Here is a 23,950-nt window from a genome sequence, read left to right on the forward strand (position 1 = left end):
TATATATATATATATATATATATATATATATATATATATAGTTATATATAGTTATATATAGTTAGGAGAATATTATTTTTTGAAGAACAAAAATAATTATGTGTAGAAACAAGGCTTTAAACTTTCGATTGAGTTTTTTTTAGTGAGAGGGGGGGGGGGTGAGGTTTTGTGCTGTCAAGAGGGCTTCCTATTCCTATTCAGAGTCACAACTGACTACAACTGTATTTATGTCGAGGACTGCATACTTAGTGCCTTGCCTCCATTATTTTATCTACCGATAGATAGCAGCACCATCACCGGATCGAACAGTTTATGAGAATTTAGAACTAGTCCAGGAGCTACTAGCTACCTGGTGCTAGCACCCCCAGAGGTATCGTTTCACTTGGAGGACATTGAGACCACGAGCATATTTAACGTCGCCCAGTTCCCTTTAATGACGACGGTGGGTCTTCGACCATCGAGGTTCGAACCCAAGACCCTTCGGCCCCGAATCCCACACTCTACCGATCGGGCTACCACGGCCCATCTAGAGGGCTTAAAACTAAGTTTTCATTTAGGGACTCTAGGCTTATCCCCTTTAAGACCTTTGCCATTACCTCCACACATTTCATGTTCGCTCGCGGTTTCGCTGTTATATTCACTGTTGTTGTCTGCTCGCTTGCTCGTCGCGGATTTTCCTGGTGATACGTTATGTTTCTTATAAATCCATTATATTAAAGCAACTTTGATGTGTGTTTGTTTATGTTAGGAATATGGATGGGGTATTATATTATAATTCAAGATTTTGAGAACCGTTGCATTACTGTGTTACTTGTATCAAAACACTAGAAGAACTAAATCAGCGATGTGGATTCGATCAATTTTAAAATTTAATTTCAAAACTGCTGGCCTTCGGCATTGTTACTCGGATGTTCGAGTTAGATTTGCTCCTAGCCCTACAGGTTGCATGCATCTAGGAGGTCTGCGAACAGCTTTTTATAATTATTTATTTGCCAAAAAGAACAAGGGCAAATTTATTTTGCGAATAGAAGATACTGATCAGGTATAGTGCATTAATTTTTTGTACCTATAGAAAGATGTTCTACATTTCAGGCTTGAACACTTAGGTGTAAACAGGTGGTGGGGTTATTCTATCGTTAAATCTTCTCTGGAACTAAATGCAGTGCTATAGTAAAGGGGGGGGGGGGGGTTGCTGTTCACCGAAGTATGCTACTGTCAAAGGGTTTTTTTTTCTGTTTTTTTATGAAATGCCTAATGCACAGATGCCCACCCCCCCTAACAGCAAGGATGCACCCTCCTAAGTATCGCAAAAACCCCTCAACTCCCTCCCCTAAAAAATTTCAATGCAGCAGTCTGCATCATGACCCCCCTAGGTCACCATTCCTGCTTATGCCTCATTTCAATTGATAGTAAGTACAGTGAAACCTGCATAAATTGGACACTTGCAGTGCAGCACTTCAGTGCTCAAATCAGACTGTGATGAACAAATGTTTATATTATATGTAATAGGACTAGTTATTTGCCTGAACAAAACCTAAACTTACAAGGGTGTAAGGGTATTAAAAGGAGTACGAAAGTTGACTATTGTCCCTTTAAAATAATAAATTAACTGCTGGTGTTATTGACCAAAATTTGTGAATCAGAACAGCCACAAGTGATTATTTTAAATATCATTTCCATAGTTAGTTACCCAAAAGAAAAATTTATTATTTTAGTTTTTCATTTTTATACATTTTTAATTTAAGTATGTGACTTTTTTAGAAACGTGTAAAGGCAGAATCTATTTCAAACTTTCACTCAGTATTGCAATGGACAGGACTCATTCCAGATGAAGGTCCTGACGTTGGAGGTTCATTTGGCCCTTATATTCAGGTAAGGATGAATTTAGTGTTCATACTGAACAGGAGTTTTGTGTATAATAATCATAGCTAGATAACATAGACCCGAATGTGCATGCTCTACAAGGATACATTCACTGCTATGCAGATGTGTACATCATCTGATGATTGTTAATTTATGTATAAGTATTAAATATTAGTTTTTCTAAACATTTGCAGACAAATTAATGCTTGCTTTCATGAAAGATTAAAGGTGTAAAAGGCCTTATCTTTGTAAAAAAATTTTTTGAAGGTGCACAGGAATAAGTGTGGATGTTATTTTAAATATTCAATGCTTTTGACTCAGGGACAGTGTTAGAGGACTGGAAGCTTAACATAATGCAGCTTTTAAAGAAAGAGTCTATAGGTAATGCAAGAAATTATAGACCTGTGAGTCTGACTTCAGTGCAAAAATTTTGAAACTTTTATCAAAATCAAGATTATGAATTTCTTAGTGATTAATAGTCTGGTTTGCAGTATGGTATTCCTATGACAAGTTTACCATGGCTTCAAATAACAAAAATATGTACATATTGATTTTCAAAAAGCATTCGATAAAGTACTGCACGTTGCTCTATTCAGCAAACTAGCTGATATAAGGAAAGGTAGAGAAAATGTTAATTTGGGTTAGAAATTGGCTGACTCGAAGGAAACAAAGGATAGTTGTAAGGGAAAATCATTCTAATGGAGGGATGCTATAAGTGAGTCCTCAAAGATCAGTTTTAGGGCCCCTTTTGTTTATTATTTTTATGAATGATATTCATGAAAATATTTCTAGGAACATGAATTGTTTTGCTAATGATGTCAATATTATGGCAATTGTAGAAAATGAAGAACTAGTAAAACAGCTGCAAGAAGATTTAGGTCATATTACTAAGTGGACAGATAAATAGGATTTGGCAGTTAATGTTTAGAAATGTGAGGTGCTACATTTAAGTGACATTGTTAGTTAATATTTTTTGCAAAATGAAACTGTTTATTAATACTAATAAGATATGTATAGGACTTGTATTATTTTTTAAGCTGAACATATATTTTTTATAGTTTTAATTTTTTTTTCTCCAACCTCGATTTTTCCGGCATGCTGGAAAGGACCAGGCAAATGTTATTGAAAATATGGTGATCCCCGTATTTTGTGGCATGCCGGATAATGCAGGGTAATACAGTAGCTTAAATCTAGAGTGGTCAGATTTTTGACCACTAAGTAAAATTGTTGCAATTAAGTAAAAAAAAAAAACTACACACACATCCTCAGTCTGCCTGCTGATTTTTATGAAATATATTAATTTTTTTTTCAGTTCCACCAGGTATGTCAATAAACATCAATTTGCGTTGTGGTATCATAGGCGAGTCGCTGATCGGTTACTAATTTGGTTCCGTGATTGGAAACGTACTCATTCAGTAGGTTGCAATCATGTATCAGTCTTGTCCGGAACATATAAACATACAAAACCGTTCGCTCTTTCTTTAAAATATTAGTATAGATTTTACTGTGCAAGTCATTCATTTCAATAATGTGTCATTCATTTGAATAAATTTTGGTGCATTAACATTCTGCGACTCTAAATAGTTCTCAATGAAATTTAGTATAGGCACATATATGCAGAATTTATAGCCTATGTCATTCAGTAAGAATGCTCCTTTCGTATAGTGAAAGAATTTTTCAAATAGCTGCAATGGTTCTGGAGATTACCTCGAACATATAAACATACAAAAATGCACTCTCTCTCTTTATTATATTATCATAGATTTAATTTTATTTCAGTCTATAATAATCTAAATTGCAACTATTTGTTGAAACAGTTTTTTTTTTTTTTTTTGCGCAAAATTTGTGAATAATACGTTCTGTTTTGTTATTGTGCAATATATGCACACCTAGCATTTGATCTGAAAAATACAGTTGTATTTTTCCTTAATATGCTTCATATTATAAGCTGCTGAAAAAATAATAAAAAATTTTGAAAACCAAAAGCAGATGCTGATAGATTACTGCAGATTTATAGCAAAATGCTAATATTTCGTGTGACATGTGGCATCCAAGAAAAGCAAAAGTATGACAAAAATACAAATAATTCAGCATGTAAAAGCCAAATGTAGATGATTTTGGCCATTTCAATTGAAAACAAATGACTTAACTATTGAAAATAAATACCAAGTGCTTTCAAACTGGCATTGTTTATTGGTTTTTGTTTCCTAATGGCATTGGTTAGGCCAAGAGCAATTATTACTTTTGGATTTAAATGTTTTTTAATTTGCAGCTAGTAACTGTTGAAAGAATTAGCTATCATTATTTTTTTAAAATGATTATAAACTATTCAATTGTCCTAAGACAGGGTGGCGACTGATCAGGGTGATCAGGGAAAAGTCAGGGTACTTTATTAATCAGGGAAATATCAGTGAATTTTGAAAAAATAACAAAAATTCAAGGAAAATTGATCAAATGAAGAAAAAAAATCTTTATTTTTGCTTTGTAAAATTAAGTACTCTAATTTCCTATGCATCTTCCGGCGATTATCTGTTGAGAAAAAAGTAAAATATTAATGAGGTGATATTACACACTGAATCATATTTGTGCATCTTTTTTTCTCAACGTTAAAGTATTGAATCATAACTTATTAAACCAGGGTTGGCAAGTTTCTGCTGAGGTGGTTAAAACCACTGGTAGAAACCGGTTAAAACCGGCATGGCAAAAACCACTTTCTGCCACATTTGCAACAGAAACTGGCAAAAACTCACAAAATGAAAAATTAATTCTTGATATACAGTAAAACCCCTCCTAACGGACACCCCTAAAGGCGGATATCCCTCTTATGCAGAGAATTTTTAATTCCCCAGTTGCAATGCAAGTAACATTATTAAACCCTGTCCTAAGACCCCTCTCTATTGTGGACAAAAAAATTGTCCCGTTAGTGTCCGCATTAGAGGGATTTTAATGTACAACAGAAAATACATGGAAAAAATAATTAATTGTTAACCAAAGCACTGTAATTTTATCACAAAATTATCACAATTCAAAATCAAATGTTACATTGTTGGGACTCTGCAATTGCCTCTTTGAAAAGGTGGTTTCAAAAATCTAAACAGGTTCTCAATTTAATATGCACAAATTAGAAACTTTAGAATATTCTTGAAACAGAAGAGCTAGCAGACAATGCATCAAGGAGCAAGCAATGCTCGTGAAACTTTCATATATTGTATAACTGGTCCACCATGTTAGGTGGTAGTAACTGTGGTTGTGGTAAAAATTTGACTAGAAAAATAAGTTTTGAGAAATGGGGCCAATTTGTTTTGAAAAGCTGTGACATTAGGTACAAAATTCTAGGCAAGTAAAATTCTGGCACTTTCTTCTTGAAGCACGTGACATGATAATTTTCAATCACAAACAATTTAGAGGAAGCATATGAGTAAGCAAATTACAATCAGTAATGCCCGTTTAATTCTGTATGTCACTCCTCTTTCCTAAGCACCCACGTATGATTTTTTATCCTTTGTTAAATTAATCCAAACACTACGAGCCTCTGCAATTGAAAAGTTCCCTTTCTGAACTAATTTAAGAGCACTAGCACTGGATTTTATTTTTTAAAATGATGGAATGATGTTTAATTTTTTTAGTTTACTTAAACAAATATCATTTACTAATTATTTGAGTTATTAAAGACACTTTTAAGTTTTTACCAGTTTCTGCCAGTTTTTACCGGTTATAACCAGTTTCTGCCACTGGCACGGCAAAAACTAGTTTCTGCCGGCAGAAAGCCAACCCTGTATTAAACACTGGATGAACTTCATATGATTGCATCTGTGTCTGTAAAGTTGTTTATTTTACGTAGCTCGAATTTTCCTTTCACAAGGTCCATGCTACGTAAAATAAACAACCCTACAGGCAAAGAGGAAGCTGTCATTAATACCTTAGCTCTCTTGCCTTTACTTATAGTCTTTAAGTAATTAGTGTACTGTAATCATGATCTCAAGAAAAAGTCTTTGTTTTTTAAACTAATACAGATAAAATTTTTAAAATTATTACTTCTTCGCGTTTTTAATTTAATTGCTAAAATTAATGTTGAATGAAAATCAATTTTTTTTTTTGCATCGTATTATTCGCTGTCGCCTCAGATTACGCAAAGGGTTTTTTTTTTAGACTTTAAAATTCTTTTTTTTTTTCAAACCAGGTTATATATATACATATATATTTTGAAATTACAGTAAAACCCCTCAAATGCGGACACTAACAGGACAAATTTTTATGTCTGCAGGATAGGCATTCAATAATGTTATTTGCCTTGGGATCAGGGAATGAAAACTGTCCGCATAAGAGGGGTATCCACATTTGAAGGGTATCCGTTAGGAGGGGTTTTACTGTAATTGATTGTTTTTTTGCATTTCAATGTTGTTTGTTGCAAAAATAATCTTAAGATGTTTTCCCCTGGCAAATAAGGATTCTTGCAACAATAAGTATACTGCTTGAAAATTTAGTTCAATTATTTCTATATAAACTTTTTAGTTTTATCATGATTAGATATTTCTTTAAGAGTGTTCGTAATAATTTCTTTGAATTCTTATGTTACTGGTGACTGGAAGTAAAATATTTGTTTTAGATTTCCTATAATATGTCCCTGTAGATCAGCGTTTCTTAAATTGTATTCCGCGGAGAGCAAGGGTTCCTTGGAAATGAAACAAGGGTTCCACAAAACTATCATTCTTTATTTTGCTAACTTTAATTTTAGAAAACTTTAAAAATGTATTTAAAAAATGAATTTTCATAACTTAAAATAAAGAAAAGTAAAACTTTAAAAGTTTGTTTGTGTCTCTAAAACTTTATTTTCCAAGTTGTTTTTAGATTTCATTTATTTATTTTTTGTTTGTGTTTGAAATTACGTTTTGACATGAAAAAATTGTATTTGAAGTAATTTTCACCTTCACTGTAAATAAAACATTTCAAGAACGTTGCTTTAAACAATACTACTTATGAAAACAACACGGGTTCCCCTAATTAAAAAAATTAAGAAACGCTGATGTAGCTAATTTGATGAACTATTTTTACTAAAAAAGGAGCATTTTTTCGAAATATATTTTTAATTAACAGCTTAAAACATTTTAAATACTGCATTTTATTTAATATGCAATGGTTTTAAAGTAGGGCAAAGCAAGGAAACCATTATTATTGGTAATGTAAATCAGGGAAATTTGATGAACTTAATCAGGGAAAAGTCGGGGAACTTTTTTTCACAGTTTCTGTCGCCACCCTGTAGGAAGTAATTCATGAATGTTTCAAAGTTTTTATTGTTGCAATAGTAAGAAATTTGAACCAGAAATAACAATATATATCCTATGACTATATCCACTAATGCTTTGAAGAGATAACATGCCCCTTAGTTTTGAAGAAATGCTCTTTTCTCAAAAAAGTGCCCTTTTTTAAAAACAGCATCCTGCCCCTTTTTTAATCCTGGGGAAAGCTCTGCAAATTTTTCAGTTAAAATTTGATTTCCATTATATTGCTTGAATTTCATTGCAACGAAATTCCCGTTCCAAGCAACAAAATATGTGGTCCTTTGAAATAGTTTGTCGTAACAGTATTTTACTGTATTTTTATTTCAAATTCTTCAATGGTTTTTGTTTCATTTGGATCTTTTTGCCTTTGTGTTTCAGTCTGAAAGATTGAAGTTATATCAAGAAAACGCTGAAATTTTAGTTAAGGTAATGTTTAATCTCTTTCATTAAATGTTTTGTTTAAATGTCAAAAATATTGTTTTGAATCTTATTTCTTCTTGATTTGATGTCCTTTTTAAAGCTTAATGCTTTTCATTTTTTTTGATAATATTTAAATATTTGTTGTTATACTTAACATTTATGTGTTATTAATCATCAGATGAATACTACGTTGTTTGTCTGCAGTTTAATTAAATAAATTTTTTTAAAAACATTTTTGTGAAAAACGTTCCACATTTTTGTGAAAAATGTTCCATTTCCCCCTTGCCAAACATTTTTCTGTAACACCTCATTGAAATTAATAGCTGTAATGTTTATTGGTTGCATTTTTATTTTAGTCTGGTTCCGCATATAGATGTTTTTGTTCTGAAACAAGATTGGAACTTCTGAGAAAAGAATCTATGCGCAATCGTCAAAACAGAGGGTATGATAACAAATGCAGACATCTTACAGCATCTGAAATAGAAGATTTAATGTCCAAGAATGCTTCTTTCACTATTCGCTTTCGAGTGAGTTGTTTTTAGTTTGTTGTTTTGCCATTTTATTTGTGTTTTTTCTTTCTTTCTTTCTTCTACTTAATTTTAACTTTGAGTATACAGTGGCTCCCAAAAGTGTTCGTACACTTTGAAATTTTTTAGAAAAACCAAAATAACTCGAAACTGAATTCGAATATGAAGTTCAATATTTTTTCGCATCATTCCTATGTCATTCTAAATACAACCCATTGGTTTTTTCAAACTATTGACGGATCTTCTTTTTTAAATGGGTCAGAAAACGAAGAGACAGAGAAATAACACGCCACAAAAGTCGCCATACACTCAAATATTTTCGAATAAATTCATGATTAAAATTATCATATGCCATTTTATTAATATTTTTGCATTGTGTTGACCCTTATAAGTCATTGGACTTTAATTTTTTATTTATTCCTTAATATTGTGCTTATTACTGAAAAATGGCTGGTATTTGTAAAAAACCGCAAACACCATTCAAAATTTAAATTTTTTTCCCACAGTAGTAGTAAATTGGTTTGAAATATCTCTACATTAGTTAATTTATTTGTTTGTATAGTAAAGTAATGGATAAAATGCTTTTTAAAAAAGAATCGGACCAAAAACGAGATAAGAAAAGGTCAACCGGCAAAGTTGACAAAACGTGATCGGAGATTTAAAGTTAAAAAATTTATGAAAAATACACATTTGAGTGCTGTAAAAGTTTCTGCAGAGTTAAATAAGACATTTTACATTTAATTTTCACCTAAAATTGTTCGCCAAGTTCTCTTATTATCTGGATTAAATGGGACCTCTTCCTGCAGAAATTTTCTTGGTCGTACGAAAAACAGAAAGCTTACGCTTTACGTCACAAAATCAATGATAAATAAGCTAAAAACATTTTAGAATCACGTCTTACTTACAGATAAAAATTAATTCAACATTTTTGGTTAAATTGTTGTACAACTGTAAGTAGAACAAAAAATTAGGAACTTAATCTTAAAAACTTATTTGGATCAGTTAATCAGGACGGTGGAGGTGTTCTAGTGTGAGGGTACATATCAGCATCAGGACTTGGTAGTTTGTAATTTTTTGATGAAATAATGAATCACGCTGTTCCTTTAAATATTTTAAAAACCAATTTTGAACTCTTAGCCAAAAATTTGGTTATTGGAAACAACTTTGTTTTTCATCGAGATAATGATAAGAAGTACACGGTTTTCAATGTTTGCTTCTAGTGCCTCGAAACTTGTGCTAAAGTTTAGAAAACACCCTCTCAATCTCCAGATTTTAACTTAATGTAACGTATTTAGAGATGTTTGGAGGCTAGATTATGAAAATAGGACTTTAAAACGAAAATAGAACTAGAAATAGTAAGACTCGAAGTGTGGTTGCACAGTTACTCAAGAAATTACACAAAAAAAAAAGAAAGAAAAAGAATAAAATCTATTCCCAGACGTTTAAAAGGTGTTATAAATACTTTATGATATTCTACTAATTAATAACTTAAACAAAAGTTAGATTATTCAATAATATATAGACATTTTATAAAGTGTACGAAGACTTGTGAGATAAAATTTCCGGCACTTTTTGGTTTTTGATTTTAAAAAAAATTAAGTTTTAATATTTTAAAAAAAATTTTCATGTAGTTTTATTAAAAATTGATCATAGATCTTATAATTAAATTATAAGATCCCATTCCAAAATTTTAATTCTAACCAATGGATTGGGGCCTATTTCGTTGAAAGTCATAGGTGTACGAAGACTTTTGGGAGCCACTGTATTTGTTTCATCATCTCCTTCTACAGGGTGACAAGAAATAACTTGGATACGCATGATACATTACAATTGCAATGCTAATGATTGTATTACAACCAAACTTCAAAAAAAAAAAAAAAAAAAATGACTGCATTATTTTGTATAATATTTTTACGAATTTTCAAAGTGGCTATCCTTAGCCTTAATACAGGGCTTTAAACATGTCACACAATTTTTGGCTATGGGCCACAACTGCCTTACTGATATTTTATCCCATTCCTTTGCATAAGGATTTCTTTTGGGATGCCAAAGTTTTATGATGTTCATCACACACCCTTGTCTCCAACACCTTGCATTGTTGAAAGGCATCAACCAACCCCAATCTGCAGTGGTTTGAGGTGGAATATGTGATAGTGGGAAAGCACGTCTTAGTTTTATTGAGCAAGGGATGAAGATAAACATAAATGAAAAACACATATTACAAACTCATTTTTGGTTTTACTTTGGTTCCAAAAGTTCTTTAGAAACAAAAGATAGATGTAGGCCAGTGCCAATAGCTTTGAAAATGGTAAAAAGTCGAAAAAATTTAGAACAGGATAAAACCAGTTAGAAAGGTAAGAAAATCTAATAACATTAATAGGAAAAATAAATTACGGACGAGCTGAGTTCGGGAATGGGGGTTTAAGGGAGGGGGGAAACAGTTTATCACAATTTCCGGAAAAACTAAGAGTCCTATCGAAAAAACTAAGTTACAAAGTTGTTGATAGTAAAAAGCTCTACAACTTTTATATTTGCACTTTTTCTCTATAACCTCAAAATATATGCGAAAAATTCAAAAAACCAAATTTTTGGTTTTTATTTTTATTTCCCACAAAAAAAAATTTTTTTCACTGAATTTAATGAAAAGTTACCTTATTATGTCTAAAATACACTGTAATTTTTTGTATTTAAAATATTTATTTTTTCTCCTTATTTTGATTCAGTTTTAAAAAAGCATCAGAATTTTCAATCAAAAAATCTCATGTCAAAATATCTGATTTTTTTAAAAAAATTGGAGCAAGTTTTTTTCGTTGGAATCTCTACTTTTTAATGGTATAAAAAATAATATACAATACTATGAAAACTTTTCGCAAAAAATGAAGAAAATCAAAAAAACTCGAATTTGAAAAAAAGAATCTTTACTATGTAAAATTTTAAGCTAATTATTTAAATTATTAATTTGGCAGGAAATGAAACGGTTGAGGAGATTATGAAAAAATGTTTGCGCTATGTAGAAACACATTACGCTGGTAACAGCTCTATCATTTTTGATGGGTACCCAGAAACTGAAAAATGAGTAAGTGTGAGTAAGTGACTGTAGCATCTGCTAATTGGACTAAAAGAGGAGAACGTGATTGCAGGAGAACGTCTGACAATGTTCCAGAGTTGAACTATGTCACACTAAAATATCATTTTTTCAAGAAAAGTTTTTATCTAACGAGAAAAACAAGGACAAAATAATAAAAACATTAATGGAGAGATTACAGTCACAGGGATTTTCCTGCAAACTAGCAAAAGAAGATGCTGATGCTGACATAATTAATACCTCAATTGAAATTGCCAGAGATACTAATAAAACTTGTAGTTGTTGGTCAAAATATTGATTTTTTGGTCCTTTTGAATCAGTTGAATTCAAATAATTATGACATGTATTTTCTCAAACCAGGTTCAGGAAATGTAAAAAATCAATTTTTCACATCCAACAGTTTCAAATGTGAGTCCTTCAAAAATATTGTTGCATTTCTGCATTGTTTTTCTGGTTGCGATACAATACCTGGATTTGCTGGAAAAGGAAAGAAAACCATCGTAAACTCATTATTAGACAGTAAAAATGTGTCAAATGTTGCCGATATTTTTTATAAAAAAGATGCAAACAAAGAAGATATTTGTGAAATACACCGCCAGCTCAGTCATTTCCAGTGCTTTAGCCCAGGCTAGTGGGCGGTGATTTCCTGAATAAAAGAAGATATTGTTAAAAATGGTTTGCAATTAATCAAATCTATTTATAAATGTAACCATGAAAGTATAACATTAAATCAATTAAGATTTCAAAAACATCAGTTAGCAAGAATCAAGTTAAATCATCTTTTGTATTGACAAATCTTCCACCTACAGAAAGCGCAGTAGAACAACACTGTTACAGGGCTTATTATCAGCTTCAAACTTGACTCGGTAATAAACTGACAGCAACAGATTGGGGCTGGAACAGGGGTGGCAAATAGGGGGGGCAAGAGGGGGCGGTCGCACCCCCAAATTTTTTTTGAGCAGAATGATAGAAAATGGGTGAATTCAATTTATGTAAGTCGGAAATCACTGTTCATTAAAAAAATCTCGCTGGTTCTTAGTAACTATTTGTTGAAACTCGACACATTCCCAGACTAGAAAAGTGTTTTTCGTTATTTGGATGATGACTTAGAAATCCACGAAATATTTTTCGGCCTTTTCACGGCTAAATATTTCATACTTGTATGCCCAGTGTAACGATGGTATGTCCAATATGAGAGGCTCGTGCAAAGTGGTGTGGCTGCATGGTTTTCTCAAGAAAATTCCTTGATATTTTACATTCACTTTTACGCTCATTTTTTAAGTGTATATTTATTTAATGAGTGTTCATCGCTTTCTTTTGCTAGAAACACGTTTCAGCTGCTCAATGCATTATCTGCTTTCATAGAAACTTCTTAAAAATGCATGTGCTTATTGAATAAAAAAAGACAAAATACCCTTTATGGGGCTCTATAGTTATGCAATCTCGAAGTGACACAAGATGGTCTTCAAGAGTTAAAACCATAAAAACCTTTTTCTATAACTTCAAAGCAGTGATTTGACGACTGTGAGAATTATTGCAAAACGATTCTTTCAGTGGTGAAAAAGCTCATGCCCTTCAAGCATGTATGACTTCGTTTGAATTTTTATTCAATTTGTTTTTATTGCAGAAAGTGTTTTAAAAATGCTTTACTCTATCAAAACATCTTCAATCCGCCACACTTAATTTTTGAACTATTCAAGCCACAGTTCAATCTACAATTGATCTGTGCTTTCATACTACCATAGTTCAATCTGCAATTGAAATTGAAAATAGATTTTACATAGATGCATATTTCAATCAATGGTGAAACGTTTTCAAAAAAAATTCTTCCTCCGAGCCAATTTAAAAAAGGCGCTAAAAAAAGAAAAATCCACATGATGATGTGAAGTCAAACACTGATTTTTTAATATTTTGTATGAAGTAATAGATTGTTTTTCGAATAAAATTAACACAAGATTTGATGATAATTATTTTTCTGCATGGTTTGCTCTATATTATCTGGATTGGATTTTTTGAAAACGAAAATTAAAATGTTTCAATTATGAGTAAAATTTTTAGCACTAGGAAAGAAAAATTACAGGCAATATACCGACAGACCAGTTATCACATCCAGAGACTGCAGTTCTGTCCTTGTTGTGGACTCTTCAGCCTGGAATAGTGAATAACAGAGCTGGTGGTAGATGACATCTCATTGAAACTGAGAGCGCCGACGAGACTAGATTATTCAATGATGAAAAATTAAGCTCCTTGCAATTTTTGAAGTTGCCTGTGTGATTTTGAAGAGCAAGACATAAAAAGTGTTTTCATACATAACTTTGTTACTTCAATTATTTTTTAACTATTCCAATCAGCTCAGCTGGTGGAGAAAATTTTTTGTTAGGTTAGAGAAATATTTTCGAAGCACAATGGGCAAAAGAAAAAAAAAGAAAGAAAAAACCTTTTCTATTTAGCTGTACTGGCAAAACAGCACGACACTGGGCACTGATAGTAAGACGATTCCCTGCTCTTCTTAATTCCAAAAAACATGCATTAAAACTTTTCCAAAAGGTATAAAAACTTCAGTATATAGATGTTTTGTATGATAACTTATTAGAAAATGAATCAAAATTTTAATTGCTTCTAAGCACTAATTCTTATTCATATTAAACCGATTTTATGACCACTTCCTGTTAGCTAATGTGTGTTTGTTACCGCACTGTGGTAATACATATTTAAGAAACTCGACCCCCCAAATTAAAGGCTGAAATGCCGCCCCTGGGCTGGAAACAACATCTTACGGGCATTATGCCCGAATTGACCGAAAAGAATTAATTCCGGAAATATTGCTGAAAACTATTTGTTGCAGCTGTGAAACTGGATGCAACAGTCTAAAATGTGGATGCCAAAAACATGGTTTAAAGTCTACGAATCTATGTTCAAATTGTTACGGTTCTGAAAAATGGGCCAATGTGGAAGTAAAAACCTACGAGGGATTTAATGATTTAAATGAAATTGGGGATGAAGAACTAATGCAGACTGGAAAAAATATTGGAGACGAGGATGATGATGGTCTAGAAAATTTCGAAAATCTACTGGAATCACGAGCAATAGTTGAGCATAACGATGAAGAAAAGCCATAAAAAAAAAACTAATGGCTAAATAAAGGATGTGATTATAGTCAACGATTAAATATTGATAAATAACCAGATAATAAAGTGTTTTGTTAAAATGAATGAAGTAATTTTTAAATGAAATAAATGTTCTATACCTTTTTTGTGTAATTAAAGTGCAGATTTTAATAAATAGCTTAAAATTTTACATAGTGATGATTTTTTTTTTTTCAAATTCGAGTTTTTTTTTATTTTTTTCATTTTTTTGTGAAAAGTTTCGGTAGTATTGTATATTGTTTTTATACCATTAAAAAAATAGAGATTCCAACAAAAAAAACTTGCTCGGATTTTTTAAAAAAATCAGATATTTTGACATGAGGTTTTTTGATTGAAAATTCTGATGCTTTTTACTACTGAATCAAAATAAGGAGAAAAAATGAATATTTTAAATCTAAAAAATTACAGTGTATTTTAGACATAATAAGGTAACTTTTCATTAAATTTAGTGAAAAAAAAAATTTTGTGGGAGATAAAAATAAAAAACCAAAAAGTCGGTTTTTTGAATTTTTCTCATAAATTTTGAGGTTATGTAAAAAAAGTGCAAATACAAAAGTTGTATATCTTTTTATTACCAACAACTTTGTAATTTAGTTTTTTCCGATAGGACTCTTAGTTTTTCCGGGAAACGTGATAAACCGTTTTCCCCCCTTAAACCCCCCTACGCCGCCCTTTCCGAACTCAGCTCGCCCGTAATTTATTTTTCCTATTAATGTTATTAGATTTTCTTACCTTTCGAAATTGGTTTTGTCCTGTTCTAAATTTTTTTAGCCTCAAACATTATTGGCACTGGCCTAATGTTCGAACAGGATTCCGCACCTGTATACAAGGCTAAAGACATACAAGATTGGTGCAAGACTCATTTTACGAACTTCTTTGGAGCTCAAGAATAACCACCATATTTTCCAGATTTGCACCCAATGAACTATTCTGTTTGAGCCATCTTGGAGACAGGTGTATGCTAAAGATCGTAAAACTTTGGCATCCCTAAATGGGATAAAATATTAGTGAGTTGTGGCCCATAGCCGAAAATTTTGTTGTTCAAACTCTGTAGTAAGGTATAGTGCCTAGAAAGAGTAGTGTGCTGATCGATGGACAAAAAGTGAGGTCAAATCTGCGGAAAGTGCAAATGGCGCTGCGCCCAGGGAACTCGCTATGTTTCTCAATCAGAAACATAGTTGTTTACGTAGTTGTGGTTTTAAATGGTTAATTACATGCTAATTTCGCTGCTTAAAAGCACTGTTTTTTGGATTGAACTAGTTTCAACGTGTCCAAGTTATTTCTTGTCACCCGGCAGTTTATTGTACCCTGTAATTTTCTATCGCACACATTCTTTTAAAATTTCCGTAAAGAAATAAGTTGAATATAATGTGAATAACTTTTGCAATTGAATATTGGAAACAGTGTAATTATTTTAATCTGCTTACAAATGTGAGTGGAAGTTTAGATATAACTTGTTGATTGACAAGCATTAAACAAAACTTAAACTAGAAGAGGATCCTCACCATGACCTAGTATCCTATTTACTAAATTATATGATATATTTAAAGATTATGCTGTTTTTCCCCTTTTTGTTGTTTGAATTTAGGTATTTATTGTTCTTTTCAGATTCCTGACAAGTCTATTTCACATGACGATTTGATTTTTGGAAATTACACTTACAATGTTGCTGAAAATGAAGGTGACTTTGTAAGAAATATTTAAGATTAAAATTTTAAGACTACTTCTTTTAAATGATGACTTGAAGTATTTTATAATATTGTGTTATTGTGTCAAAAAATAATAAGCTTTGGACTCAATTTCATTAATTTTGAAAAAAAAAGGAAAAAGTTATTTTTGTAACAAGCTTTTTTGTTTGTTAAGTTTTTGGTTTTTTATATTGTGTGTTTAAAATGTTTTAATGAAATTTGACCCACAGGGTTCGTACGGGTCATGGAAATCCTGGAAAGTCATGGAAAGAAAATAAGAAAATTTCAGACCTGGAAAAGTCATGGAAAATTGAAATTTTCACTGAAGGTCATGGAAATTTATTTCAAGTCATGGAAAAATGTCCTGGACAAAGAGAAAGTAACAGTATCTAAAAGAGCATTAGAAATCTTGAGTAATATAACAATATAACACATAAAAGCTATTAAAAGTGGAGAATTGAACGATCTTAAAATCAAATCTGAATTTTGAAATCTCATTGCATTCACTTCTGTCACAGCCACTTGCCTTTATTTGCCAGGTGATTTTACTGCTTGAGCATAACTCATTTTGAATTTACTATTATTTTCAACATTTCTTATGTTTTATATTCTGTAGTAGTGAACTTGCACTTTCCTAATTTTGCCACATCCACTCAAAAAACGCAATTCAATTGCATCAAAGTTGGTTTCCATCATCCTTAAAAACTTTATTGTTAAAATTATCAGAATTTATCTTAATTTGTTGAAGGTTTTAGAGAATAAAGATCTTTATTCAGGCAATAGAAGACAGAAAAAGGGGAATTCTAATACTCTAAACATTAGTGCCCATACATACGGCCTGCTAAACTAATCCATACGGCCCACTGCTAAGTTCAATGTCAGGACTCGAACATTATGTTCTGGAATTTCTGGACCTATTAATTTATTTGCATTTGAAAATGTGCAAATAAATAAACAAAGCAAGTACTTGTGAATCTGAAGATTTTTTCAGTACTGAATGTTTTTTTTTACACAAATATCTGGTTTTGAAACATAAAGAACTAAACTATGTGGCTTTACTTTACAGAACCAAAATGCTGTCAAGTTATGTGGATGATTAAATGCACTGTTGACACTAAAAGGCAACGTTTGAAGCAAATTTATTGAAATTTAGTTGATGCTAATTCAACCTTTGTCCCATTCATTATCAGTCTGCCTGTCTATAACAAACATATTAGACATTTAAGCATCATCATATTCGATTCACTGCATTTTTACTTTACTTAAATTTATATGATGAAGGCAAATAAGAATAGTTTCGTTTTTTAAGTGTAAACGGATATTTTTTCCGCTATGAGTAAGTGCTTCAATGAGGCAAAGGCATTCATGTAGAAGTTTTGCTAATGCTCATTTCCAGAAATTGGCAAGTTTTATATTAAATAGTGCTATTCTCTTCGTATAATAAGGTCATGAAAATTTTTATTGAAGTCATGAAAAAGTCTTGGAAAAGTCATGGATTTTTTAAATCGAAATAGAGTATGAACCCTGGACCCAGTATGTGTTTGTGCAAAAGAGGGGAAGGTTACGTGTTGCAGAGAATAAATCATTTGCCATATTTGAAGTCATTTTAGCCTTCAAAAGCTTAAAAGCCATTTGGCTTTTAAGCTCTTTTTTTTTTTTTTTTTTGTATTGAACAGTATTTGAGCAAATATTTTATTACATGTAAATTACAATGCATTCCATTAGTTTTACATTGATCAAGTGTCTTTTTTTTTTTCTTTTTTCTTTTTTGTACTCTTCACACAGAAAGCTGTCACTAAAAATAGTCACTTAACCATTATCTGCTTAGATCCTAACAATATTTGTTTGACTCTTTAGAAATATGTTTTTTTGAAATCTGTATCAGAATTCATTGTAATGAATTTAAAATTCATTTAAATTACAAACTACCTTAAGGTGTTTTTTTTTTTTTTTTTTTTTTTTTTTTTTTTTTTTTTAACTTGCTTCTTGATCTTTCTAGATATCAGATAGATTTAAAGAATTAAGAAGGGCCAAAGTTGAATTTAAGGCAATGGGAGGGGACCACCCTCTCTCTTCAAAATAAACTAAATGTTTGCACCCCCCCCCCCCTCTTTAAACCTATTTAATTATACATGTAGTGAAAATATTAGTCATTAGAAGAACTAAAAAGTCAATTTTTAAATTTTGCACTAAAGAACTATTGATGTGTGTAGAGCATTAAAGTTCCACTACAGCTTTAAAGTAGCTTTTTGCTGTTTTTTTTTTATTTATTCATTTTTTTATTTTTACTATATCCAGTGTTAGTACTCAAACCGTGTATATGGAATAGTATTACAGCAATAGAACTACATCATCTAAAACTACACAAAAATATCGAAAAGTTTCTTAAAGACAATATTAAATATTATATGTAACATCAAAAATACTTAAATTGTAAAGTCTGTACAAAATTTGTTGAAAAGAGTTCCTTTCTTGTCTGCTCAATACAACCAAGAATGTGTTCGGGTGATGCTTTCTGTTCAGTACTCTTGGAAAATAGTACTTTACTTTTGCTAAATATTTTTAATTCATAATTTTCATCATATAGAATTGAAAAAGCGTAATCTGAAATTTTGTTAAGCTTTAAAATTTTCTGTATTGATTTCAAATTATGTGTTGTATAAAAAATATTTTATTAGACGTTGAGATAATTAATTTCCATAAATATTTAGATAATTCTGAAAAGTGATGGCTTCCCTACATACCATTTTGCTTGTGTAATTGATGATCATGCAATGAGAATAAGCCATGTTCTCCGAGGAATGGAATGGTTGATATCTACACCAAAACACATCATGATGTTCCACACTTTTGGCTGGAACCCTCCAAAATATGCTCACTTGCCTCTTCTAGTCAACAGGTAAGCTCATTAAATAACTTGATGTTGTAAAAAGGAATGAAATATTTTACTATTTCAAGCAAGAAAGGTAGTTAGCACTTTCTTTTCTGGGGTTGGAAATAGGGGGCAATACAGTGTCAATCATATTTGCCCTTAGTTAACTGTCTGGATGTTTATATAACTGCTTTAGAAATCCAGTGAACGTATCCTACTTGAAACTCTTCTTGTGATGAATAAAGGTTGTTTACAGTTCTTATATGCTGCAAAAATGTTCTTGTTCTTTAAAATTTTTGCAACCTTTATTGCATCACATTTTGAAAATAGGAATAGCTGTTTGTAAGTTAAATCATAATGTTTCCCTGATCCAGCAGGTATGTTTACTCAACATTCTTTTGGTCAGCTGACCCCATGAATGCCCAATTGTGTAATTTTAGAAAGGGGTGGGGGTAAATTTTTTTATGTTTCAAGGCTTAAAAAAAATCTTTTTCTTTCTTCCTATGTTTACAAAGTAATAATGGAAGAATTTGTGAAGATTTTCTGTTTTAGAATTCAACACTTTTAACCGTTTTAAGGGAGTTCATATCTTTGTTTTGTTCAGAAGACAGATGGAAATATATAATCTAAAATATATTGTTATAATTGTAAAAGAAAAACCAATGGCAGATTAAAATAGAAAAGTATTTTTAGGAAAGAAGGTTTTAATAATAGTTATTCATAATGGTTTATGTTGAAAGGTATTGAAAAAAAATCATGCTCAAGCTTTATTTAAAAAATAAATAAATAAAAAATGACAGTACCAATGTTGAGAGGAGGGCGCTCAAGTAGTAATTATCTTTTTTTTTCAAGGGCGAGAGGGTAGGGGGAATCTTCTAGGATAAAATATATTGCTCTCCCATATTGACTAGAATTAATTTGATGATTGTGCTTTAATTGGTAATTTTTCTCTTTTACAGTGATCGCACCAAATTATCGAAGCGGCAAGAATCAGTAAGCATTGAATATTTTAAAGTAAGTATGATATTTCTCTGTCCAATGTGTTTGGATTGTGGTTGGAATTCTCAAATTAGCACTTATTATAATTGTTTTTCAAAAATTATTAAATTGTAAATGAGTGATCCCTTAGTTATATACTTTTATTGTGTGATTTAACTTATATGAACTTGGTTATTTTTGCTATTATTATTTTCTGCGTTATGAGAAAGCAGGCACGGATCCATGGAGGGGGAACTGAGGGAACGTCCTCTCCCCCCCCCCCCAAACTCCAAGTGTACCTAAATATTTTCAGGACAGAATACAGGAAAATTCTTCCATTTTTTACAACTTGAACTTGGAAAAGGTGCCAGGAAAAGCGAGGAGAGAATTGCAAAAGTGGATCTAAAGAGGTGAACTGCGTTAATGCCCCTCACCCTCCAGGTCAAAAAAAAAAAAAAGAAATACTAAGTGCATCTAAAACTGTTCAGATAACGAAGTACAGGAAAAAATTTCCGTTTTTCAGTCCCAGAACTAAAGCACCAGGTAAGCAATTAGACAACACCAAAAGCGGATTCACGGAGTAAAACTAGGGGAATGTTCCTCTCCCCCAAAAATTCCATACATACCTAAAATTTTTTACAACAGACTGCAGGAAAGTTCTTCTGTTTTATAGAACTTGAACTTGAAGAAAAGCTTCAGGAAAAGAGATTAGAAAATAGCTGAAGCAGATCTACAGAGGGGAACTGGGGGAATGTTCCCCTCTCTGATATTAAAGGGAGGGGAACATTGTCTCATGGTCTCATGTGTACCTAAAAATTTTAGAACAGAGAGCAGGAAAATTCTGTTTTATAGAACTTTAACTTTAAGAAGGGCTTTAGGAAAAGTGATCAGATAATAGCAGAGTCGAGTCTATGGAGAGGAACTTAAAGAATGTCCCCCCCCCCCAAAAAAAAAATTATATGCCTAATGAATTTCACAACAGAGTGCAGAAAAATAGTTCTGTTTTATAGAACTTGAACTTGAAGAAGGGCTCCAGGAAAAGCGATTAGAAAATAGCAGAAGCAGATCCATGGAGGGGAAAGGGGGTGGGGAATGTTGCCTTCCCTCTAAAATCTCGTGTAGCTAAAAATTTTTAGAGCAGAAAGCAGGAAATTTCTGTTTTAAAGAACTTGAACTTAGGCTCCAGGAGAAGCAATCAGACAGTAGCAGAGGCGGCGGATCCATGGAGGGAAACTTGGAGGATGTTCGCCTCCTCCCAAAATCTCATGTGTACCTAATAGTTTTTAGAACAGAGTGCAGGAAAATTCTTCTGTTTTATAGAATTTGAACTAAGGCGCAGGGAAAAGCGAGGAGTGAGGAAAGCAGATTCAAAGAGGGGAACTGGGACATTGTCCTTCTCCAAAACTCAAATTCCCAAATAAACCTAAAAACTTCAGAATACTGAGTAAGGTAAAACCACAAGTAGTAGAAACTGTAAAGATTAATTTTTTCTGTTTGTTAACATATATCTTGGAGGGAATTCATCATGCCTACATTGTATGAATTCAGGAATCGCACTGCCCGATCCAGGCTGCAGCAAGCCAATACCTTAAGCCCTGCAGCTGTGATCTTAAGGCTTACCTTAAGATCACAGCTGCAGGGACGTGCACGAAGGAGGGAGGGGAGGGACACCTGTTAGCCTGGGCCTGAGCGGAAGGGGCCCTGATATTTTTAAAATGGGGGTAAAATATATGCAAGGACGTTGGGGTAAGCAATATGGTGAAGGGCCCCAAAATGTCTGTGCAAGCCCCTGCATAACTGATACCCTTTGCCCCCCCCCTTGTTGCATGGGTAGCAACTTTTGAGGGGAGGCAAATTTACCATGTTTCTGTTTTTTCTTGTACCTTGATATAAAATTTAAAAGACAATAGGTAAAGGTGGCTGGTTTTAGGTTTTGCTGCATTATCTGAAAAATTGAAGATCCGGTACTGCAGGAATGTTAATATAATTATAGAAAAATTAAAAAATTAAATGCTTCCATCATAATTTATAAGTTATGCTAAGTTATAAGACGTCAAGAAGTTAACTACATAAAAATTCGAGTTCAGAGACTGTGTAAATATTTTTAATCGTACTTATTTTTTCATCAATATGGCACAATACAGCTTCCCAGTGGTAATTCAATTTATCCACTTTAGGACCATTTCCAGTCTCCCAAATTTTTGTACAGTGAATCACCGTTTATACGTTTTTGAAGGGACTGTATGAAAAAAGCGTACAAATGAGAAAACGTATAATAGGTATAGGTTGATGTGGATTAGACTCTTCAGGAACCAATTTAAAAAACGTATAATCAATAAAAACTTATAAAAGAGAAACGTACAAACAGTGCTCCACTGTGACCAATTTAAAAAACGTATAATCAATAAAAACTTATAAAAGAGAAACGTACAAACAGTACTCCACTGTATTTGTTTTCCAGTAATCTTTTAAAATGATTCTTTTTGAACACAAACCTGTTAAAACTGTCTGTTATATTCATTTGGTGAAGAGTTGATCATTGTATTTAAAGCTTCTGCAATTCAGTGGTGCAACCAGAGGGAATAGGCACAGGGCCCATGCCCCCCTCCCCCAAGAAAGCTGAGTAGAATGTTTTTCAAAAACATTTCTTATAATTTAAGAAAAGAGTAGAACATACCTTGAGAAAACAAAGATACAAAGATATATTAATAAGGGGGAAAAGGGAACATCGCAAAAAAAATCTTAAGTTTTTTGAAAATAACCTTGAAATAAAAATTTAATCAAGGCAGATTATTGATCAGTTAATTACATCCCACACCGTCTAATTTCTTTCATTCCCCCTCCCCCTTTTTTTCTTTTTCCTGGTCGATCTAAAAATAAGAAAGTCTTCGTAATGTTATGCTTCAGAAGTCTCCTTCCCCCACCAAAACGTTTAAAGAGTGGATCAAATTTCGTTTTCAGGGCTTCAATTGCAAAAAATTGCCAAGGGAGACCTAACACCTTGCATTCTAACAACATCGAGAATTGTTTAAGATTGCTTTTGTGGAGCTTCAATTTCGAAAAACTGCCAAACCCTTGATGTTATCAAATGTAGTCTACTGTCACGTTTTTAAGACATAAATTATGAAATGTTTCTGCACAAGGGCTCAAATGGTTCCATGTGAGATCCAAAAATGAAAAAATTACAATTTTGAAAAATTTAATGGGGAGAGAGTCTAAATCCTTCATCACTGAGTATGCTTAAAAACTTTTCTATTACTTCAGTTCAAAATTTTTTGGGGGGTGAGCCCCAGAACCCCCACTGCTCGTTACATCATCAAAGTTTGTCTGTTCTGTAACTGCACTTTTGGAACTTCAATTTCAAAAAATTGGGGGGCAGGGGGCGGTGATCAATATAGATCTATTTTACAAAATAATCGATATTTTTCGCCCCAAAAAATCGTATTTCTTTCCCTACCATCAACAAGTATCGCCTATAATAGCATTTTAAAAACTTCCACTTTCTAAAAATTTCCGTAGAAGGCCCGCCAAAAATTTCCTCCTAGTAATATCAGAGATAGATTGAAAAGCGATAGCTTTGTGCAAGGTAAATTAGATAAAAATGGAACAACGTTTAAAAGCACAAAAAAGATAAAAAGTTTTTAAAAAACGCAGACATGTTTCGCAGGCAATAGCCTCCTTCCTCAGTGCGAAATGAACAAATGGATGAATCAAGGTCAAGGGAGAGTTTAAATGCGTAACCAGAAAAACATTGACCAATCAGCTATCAGCGAGTGCTGAGGCAAAATATGACGTATTCTAACTCTCCCTTGACCTTGATTCATCTGTTTGTTCATTTCGTACTGAGGAAGGAGGCTATTGCCTCCGAAACATGTCTGCGTTTTTTAAAAACTTTTTATCCTTTTTGTTCTTTTAAACGTTGTTCCATTTTTATCTAATATCAGAGATAGTCTAAAACTGATTCTTAGGACTACTATTTTAAAAAATTTCCGCGGAAGAACCCCCAGACCCCCCTATCAGACAGCAACAATTTTAAGAGTCCCCCCTCTAAAACTATTTTTTGGTTGAACCACTGCTGCAAATATTTTCTGT

General features: G+C 32.3%; 1 protein-coding gene across 1 annotated transcript in view; it reads left to right on the forward strand.

The window, feature by feature from the left end:
* The first annotated feature begins 657 nt into the window (after positions 1 to 657).
* The window catches only part of LOC129228500 (probable glutamate--tRNA ligase, mitochondrial), a 38,344-nt gene continuing 15,051 nt past the window's right edge, over positions 658 to 23,950 (forward strand). The window contains exons 1-7 of the mRNA XM_054863433.1: positions 658 to 1,042; positions 1,762 to 1,872; positions 7,521 to 7,568; positions 7,919 to 8,089; positions 15,929 to 16,009; positions 18,720 to 18,907; positions 19,840 to 19,894. Coding sequence (XP_054719408.1) covers positions 845 to 1,042; positions 1,762 to 1,872; positions 7,521 to 7,568; positions 7,919 to 8,089; positions 15,929 to 16,009; positions 18,720 to 18,907; positions 19,840 to 19,894 — 852 coding nt within the window. The 5' untranslated portion in view covers positions 658 to 844. The remainder of the gene's footprint in view (positions 1,043 to 1,761; positions 1,873 to 7,520; positions 7,569 to 7,918; positions 8,090 to 15,928; positions 16,010 to 18,719; positions 18,908 to 19,839; positions 19,895 to 23,950) is intronic.

This window comes from Uloborus diversus, chromosome 1, assembly GCF_026930045.1.
Source record: "Uloborus diversus isolate 005 chromosome 1, Udiv.v.3.1, whole genome shotgun sequence".
Lineage (NCBI taxonomy): Eukaryota > Metazoa > Arthropoda > Arachnida > Araneae > Uloboridae > Uloborus > Uloborus diversus.